A 7,157-nucleotide genomic window follows, 5' to 3' on the forward strand; every position below is an offset into this window, starting at 1 on the left:
CGCACCCCCATCTCCTACCTACTAACCTCATCCCGCCCCCTTGACCTGTCTGTCCTCCCTGGACTGACCTATCCCCTCCTTAACTCCCCACCTACACTCACCTTTACTGGCTCCACCCCGCCTCTTCGACCTGTCTGTTTCCTCTCCACCTATCCTCTCCTCTATCCATCTTCTATCCGCCTCCCACTCTCTCCCTATTTATTTCAGAACCCCCTTCCCCTCCCCCTTTTCTGATGAAGGGTCTAGGCCCGAAACGTCAGCCTTTCTGCTCCTATGATGCTGCTTGGCCTGCTGTGTTCATCCAGCCCTGCACCTTGTTGTCCCTTAATTTGAAGTACATAGAACATAGAACATTACAGCGCAGTACAGGCCCTCCGGCCCTCGATGTTGCGCCGACCTGTGAAACCAATCTGAAGCCCATCTAACCTAAACTATTCCATTATCATCCATATGTTTATCCAATGACCATTTAAATGCCCTTAAAGTGGGCGAGTCTACTATTTTTGCAGGCAGGGCATTCCACGCCCTTACTACTCTCTGAGTAAAGAACCTACCTCTGACATCTGTCCTATATCTATCACCCCTCAATTTAAAGCTATGTCCCCTCATGCTAGCCATCACCATCCGAGGAAAAAGGCTCTCACTGTCCACCCTATCTAATCCTCTGATCATCTTGTATGTCTCTATCAAGTCACCTCTTAACCTTCTTCTCTCTAACGAAAACAGCCTCAAGACCCTCAGCCTTTCCTCACAAGACCTTCCCTCCATACCAGGCAACATCCTGGTAAATCTCCTCTGCACCCTTTCCAATGCTTCCACATCCTTCCTATAATGCGGTGACCAGAACTGTACGCAATACTCCAAGTGCAGCCGCACCAGAGTTTTGTACAGCTGCAACATGACCTCATGGCTCCGCAACTCAATCCCTCTACCAATAAAACCTAACATACTGTACGCCTTCTTAACAACGCTATCAACCTGGGTGGCAACTTTCAGTGATCTATGCACATGGACAACGAGATCTTTCTGCTCATCCAAACTACCAAGAATCTTACCATTAGCCCAGTACTCTGTATTCCTGTTACTCCTTCCAAAGTGAATCACCTCACACTTTTCCGCATTAAACTCCATTTGCCACCTCTCAGCCCAGCTCTGCAGCTTATCTATGTCCCTCTGTAACCTGCAACATCCTTCCGCACTATCCACAACTCCACCGACTTTGGTGTCATCCGCAAATTTACTAACCCATCCTTCTACGCCCTCATGCAGGTCATTTGTAAAAATGACAAACAGCAGTGGCCCCAAAACAGATCCTTGAGGTACACCAAGTAGCTTGGTTTAAAATTCTGCTCTAAATTCTTACCATTTCTATGATTCAAATATAGGTAATTTAGTTGTTTAAATTTTTAAAAATCCTACACAAGTCAGATGATGATTAGATACTTAGGCAACTTATCTTTATCCACCATCGAAAGGAATGGATGATGAAAATCTTTATGGTATGCTTAGAATCTAAAAAAAAAATTATGAATTCACCAATAGTAGCAGCACTGAAAAGTTAAAAAAAACTTAAGCTCCAGTATGGTTTGATTTTTGAACATTTGAATAAAAAGGATCCTCAATTCATTAACCGACTATATTCTATGGAGGTCATTGGGTGATGAGGTCTGAAAATTTAATGAATACCAAATCTCAGCTATTCAGGTGTGACATTTTCAGTGTTCAAAGACCAAACAGTTGGCATAATTTTTACTTGTGGTCTTAAATATACATCGGCAGTCAGTTCTTTCCTCATCTATGGAGGAGAAATAACAGGGAGACTCCATAAAAAGCTGGAAGTCTGATTAACTTGCTGTAATCTACTCAATGTGTGACTCATTAGAATCACCCATTGTATATTATGGAAACACGGCACTCCTTTTGAACCGAATGCCATTGTAAAGGAACATTTGCAATTTTTGCTATAATTAAAAAGGATCTTTTAAAAAAATGCATTTGCAACTGCACAGGTACTTCAAAATTAACAGTTGGATTAACATAAAAAAATTAGAATATGCAGCACATTTAAGTTAGATAAATTCAATAAAAGTTGAACCTCACTAATTTAATGTCATTTTAATTGAACTGGTAGCACTCATCAGGGTTAGGGTTATGGTTATAGGTTTAGCCAATCCTCACTAATAATCCAAATAATAAGGCAAACACTGTTGTTAGACATTTTTTCAGTTGGAAATTTAAAACTAGAAAAGCAGCTATTACCCTTCTATGGGCATGTTAAACCAAACCCAGTCAGGGTTATTGCAGTGCAGTGGTTGTGTCCTCAGTCTCTGAGCCAGGAGATCTGGGTTCAAGTCTCAAGACAAGTTGACTACACAATATAAAACCAAACACATTTGGCTACTCTAGTCATTCATGAGTGACCCAAGACAAGAAAACAAGAAAACATTTGAGCCATCACATGACAAACAAAAAATATTATGTTTTGCTTGTTTAGCACCTGGCAACACTGATGTCCCAAAATGCTTTAGAGCAAACCCATTCAAGCACAGTTACTGCTGTAATGTGGTAAAACAGTGCAACCCATTTCTATATCACAGGGTCCCACAAGCACCAATGAGTTAAATATTCAAATATGCTTACGAGATATTGGTAAACAATGACTATGTCACTGGGAACAATTTCACCACTTGAGGCATGGAATCTTTTACTATTCAATTTAACATTGAAATTCAAACACCTCAAAACTGTACATCCTCTACCTAACTGTGGATCTAGATTATACGCTAAAGTCTTTCAGTCAAGTTTGATTACCTGGCTTTGGATATTAGAGGCACGTGACACCATTGAGCCATTGATGACACCTTAAAAGCAAAATATTTGGTCCATCAAGTCTGCACTGACTCTCTAAAGAGCATCCCATCCCCATAACTGTGGTTTAAAAGCCCCATGCACAGTTAACCCACCTAAGCTGCACATCCTTGGATACTATGGGGCAATATTTAGCACAGTCAATCTACCTAACATACACATCTTTGGACTGTGGGAGGAAACTGGAGCAGCTGGTCAAAACACATGCAGACAAGGGACAGAATGTGTAAACTCTACACAGTTGGTCACTCACCGATGACCACACCTTCAGTTGCCCAAGCTCCCTGCATCAGGGTACTCTTCCTTCAATTCTCTTTTGGCCGTGCTCTTCAAGGCAGTCAAAGGGATGCTTTGATAAGTAAGCTTTCAGTCATAAGGAAATACTTCTCTGTAGCCACTGTAGGTGGTGCATACTGTATTTTTTTATAATGCTCCTGTAGAAACCTTTTGGGACATTTTACTGCATTTACAATAATACTTTGAAAGTTCAATTGAATCCCTACAGTGTCGAAACAGGTCATTCGGCCCACACAAGTCCACACCAACCCCATGGAGAGCATCCCACCCAGACCCATCCTTCTACCCTATTCCTTTAACCCTTCGTTTGCCATGGGTAACACACCTAACTTACATATCCCTGAACACTATGGGCAATTTAGCATGGCCAATCCACCTAACTTGCACATCTTCGAACTGTAGGAGGGAACCGGAGCACCTGGCAGAAACTCTCACAGACCTGGGGGGAATGCGCAAACTCCACACAGACACAGCTGCCTGAGGGTGGAATCAATCCCGGGTCCCTGGTGCTGTGAGGTAGCAGTGCTAATCACTGAGCTGCCTTACGTTATTTATAATTGGCTCGTAGCAATAAAATGCAATTTTAATCGAACATCTTTGAAACTAGTATGTCAGATTATTTTGATCCTGTCTGATCAGAACAGGCTGTGTGCCACTCAACCTTCTGTACAATTGCAGATGCCACATTCCAGCTGTGTTGGTTCCTAATGGGATATGAAAATTCAAATACACATGAGATCACAAACACAACCAGCAAGTATAATTAACTTCCTGAAACAGATGACAAAACAGGCTATTCAACCCAGTTAACTTGTGCCGACATGCAATGAGTAGCCCTAATTGCATGTACCCATCCATCCTTCAGCTACATCTATATGGTCATAGTTTCTACTTCAATCGATGCAAGTACTACATCCCACCACCCGCTCTGCAAAGATCTTATCCTATGCTGTTCAAAAGTTTAAGTTTATAACAACTACCAAAACCCAGTTTGTTTCTGTCTTCTTATTCCATCATAATTATAGAATGCTGAGGACTTTACAAGTCATTCTGATCGAATGAAAGTGCTCCAATGTTACAAGCTGTTTTTGCACATCTACGCCCCGTCACAATGCGCTGACATAGGGGAGTGGTCTTAAATGAGCCTGCTGTTGATCTCATTATTGCCTCAAATACATCCTGAAATATGGAACCAAGCACTGAACATAATACCTGTGACTTACTAAATTACTACAGATCCAACATCATTACATTTCAATTTTTAATTGAATTATGCTTCTTTAAATAAGAAAACTTGGCTCTTTTGAAATCTCAGCAATAAAAGTTATTTTCTATAAGAAAATCATGAAGTCAAATACCGAGAACCTTTGTTCAGTCCAATTTCCAGCTTAGAAACAATGACAATACTTGCTCTACACTAGGTTCAACTCAGTTGCCAGCACATTCAACCTTAATCCATTAAAAAAATGTTGATCAGTTACATTATCAAAAGTATGCAAAATGCAGGAATTCTTGACATATTAATCATTACCTTTGAAAATCCTGAACTGTTTAAATAACTAGCCAGAAAGATCTTGGTCATGGGAATGAAGTCACATGCCAAGTTATTTTCCCCCTCCCTTTCTGTTTCAAAAAGGAACAGCTTAAGCAATCTTGCCAGATTTATACAGCCATTCCAGCACAGAATGTGCTATTCGGCCCCTTGAGTCCATGCTGACTATAGAGCAATTCGATCAGAGAATTCCCCTGCTCTATCCCGCAGCACTGAAAATTGGATTATCCTCTACTGCCCATCCAATTTTGTTTTGAAATCGTGTTTTCATTCCTACCACTCTTGTAGGGGCCAAGCTCCTAGCCATTACCACTCAGTGTAAAACAGTTCCTTACTTAAAATTTTAAATCTGTATCCCTAACCCTTGTATCAATTAGTGTGAACAGGTCTCCTTTCAAGCTAGATCTAACTGATCTAGTACAATGTGTATTTTATATATTTAACAACCAAGGTATAATCTAGAACTGGCAAAACCATTGGAGTACAAGGTATGGCTCAGACTTGAGCAGCATTTAAACTGAAATCAGAATACTCACATGGATTTTCAAATGTTAAAACTTATAAATGAGAATAACTGCAACTTATTATTGAACAAAATGTATGGACCAATTTGTTAATCAGAACACATTGTAAACTTTCATGCATTCAGCAGCCACCCACTTTTAAAGGAGAACAACATTGAAGTTGAAGAATGAGAAGACACCCAAAGCTCATGCCCACTACATTCTTCTTGAAGGCAGGAATCATCTTAAGCAGTCCATTTTTTGCAACAATTAAATAGTACCCTCTAGCGTTTCCACAGTAGCCAAATCAAAACTTTTGAAGCACTTCACTCTAGTACAAATGTAGGCTTTGTTCATCATACCAGGCCACCTCTGAAACTTGGAAGGGTGATGACTTAAAACTTAATGTAGTGTGATCAAGTCTAAAAGGAAAACCGAATACTGTAACAGCACAACTCATTGTCAGGTTTAACTAACAACAATTATTCAACACAATTCATCAACCACAGCAACCTGCAATGCCAAAGCTTCAGGTTTCAATTAAAGCAAGATTACCTTTTGAAAATTGCTTTCCAGTCAGAATTACATAAAGGGGAAAAAAAAATAGGAAAAACTGGCAGTTATATTGCTGGAAGTGTTAGATTATATGTAATTCAATGCATGAAGTGATTGCTGCGACTTACTTCGCAAGACACCATCTTAAATAATTATTTAAGAATTAAACACGCTTGGCTTTCTAAAAGAAAACCACAGTCTTTTACCACTTACCGGTTTCGGCATTTTCGGTCTTCAACTAGAAATAACTTTAGAAGAAGTGCTTAGAGGTTGAGGTTTAAGGTCCAATCAATCACCTGCCACAAAATGAATATTGAGGTAAGGAGCTGGGTCTGGGTAGAAGTAGTGCCTGGCCCGGGCAAAACCTCCGTCCTCTCCGGCCTGGCAAAAGCTGCAGCTTGTAGTGACTCACCACCAGAAACTTCAACCGGCAAACACGGCACAGTCAGAAAATCCACTAAAAGAACTGCGGGTGCCGCCCACTCGTAAAATGCCTCTAGGGAGGGGAGGCGGTGAGGTAGACGAGTGTGCGAGGATAAATGACCGTGGGCTCGGTTCAGGGTCGCCTAGGGTTAATTAAAGTGACATTCCCCCGAGATTTGGGAGGTTAAATCAGGCCTTGGACAGTTTGAGGTATGAACCCATACCCTGGTTAATTCGGGTGGATTCCGCGTATACTCTCTGACATTTACCTCAAATCGTTATTTAAAATTCTGAAAGAACAGTTTTGATCCAAATTTTAAATTTGCTTTATTAATTTAAATTAGTTTGACTGTAGATTAATTAGATTCAACAAAGAAAACCTTTTCGAAATTCTTATATCTGATGTTACGCCCCCCAGCACATTTCCTCCCCCAAAAATTCGGTGAAAGAAGCAATGCAATCTCGGTAGAGATTGGGCCGGACATGCATCAATCACAGCGCAATTGCACTCCACCCGCTCCTTACTACCTCTCTAGTGTTCTAACTTTTTTCCCCAGCAACTCGGCTCCTTACCTGCACGCAGGTCGCTTACACCTGGCTGTTTCCAATATGGCTGGCTGTTCCGCCTTACCTGATCCTCTCCGTCTCTCGCTACCTGCTTTTCTTTCTTGCTGCCACTCCCCTATAACGCTGCCGCTCCCTATCTCAGTGGCGCTGCCTTTCACCCGCCTCCAATACTACAGCATTAAGAAAGCACTAACTTTCATTTAGGTAGCACCTTTGGCCTGGTGGAATTTTTGGAAAGTTAGCGCTCACAAAACGGAAATGACCAGACTATCTCAGAGATAGCAAGAACTGCAGATGCTGGAGTCAGAGATAACAGTGTGGAGCTGGAGAAGCACAGAGGAGCACTCTGATGCTGCCTGGCCTGCTGTGCTTCTCCAGCTCCCTACTGTGTT

At 41.3% G+C, this 7,157-nt stretch overlaps 1 protein-coding gene across 1 annotated transcript in view; it reads right to left on the reverse strand.

Annotated features, from left to right (window-relative positions):
• The window catches only part of LOC109912827 (ezrin-like), a 126,982-nt gene extending 120,313 nt beyond the window's left edge, over positions 1 to 6,669 (reverse strand). The window contains exons 1-2 of the mRNA XM_048600971.1: positions 6,188 to 6,669; positions 5,989 to 6,071 (exon numbers count right to left, since the gene is read on the reverse strand). Coding sequence (XP_048456928.1) covers positions 5,989 to 6,000 — 12 coding nt within the window. The 5' untranslated portion in view covers positions 6,001 to 6,071; positions 6,188 to 6,669. The remainder of the gene's footprint in view (positions 1 to 5,988; positions 6,072 to 6,187) is intronic.
• Between the last annotated feature and the right edge of the window lie 488 nt (positions 6,670 to 7,157).

The sequence above is a fragment of the Rhincodon typus genome, chromosome 9 (genome assembly GCF_021869965.1).
Source record: "Rhincodon typus isolate 14 chromosome 9, sRhiTyp1.1, whole genome shotgun sequence".
In the NCBI taxonomy this organism is placed as follows: Eukaryota; Metazoa; Chordata; class Chondrichthyes; order Orectolobiformes; family Rhincodontidae; genus Rhincodon; species Rhincodon typus.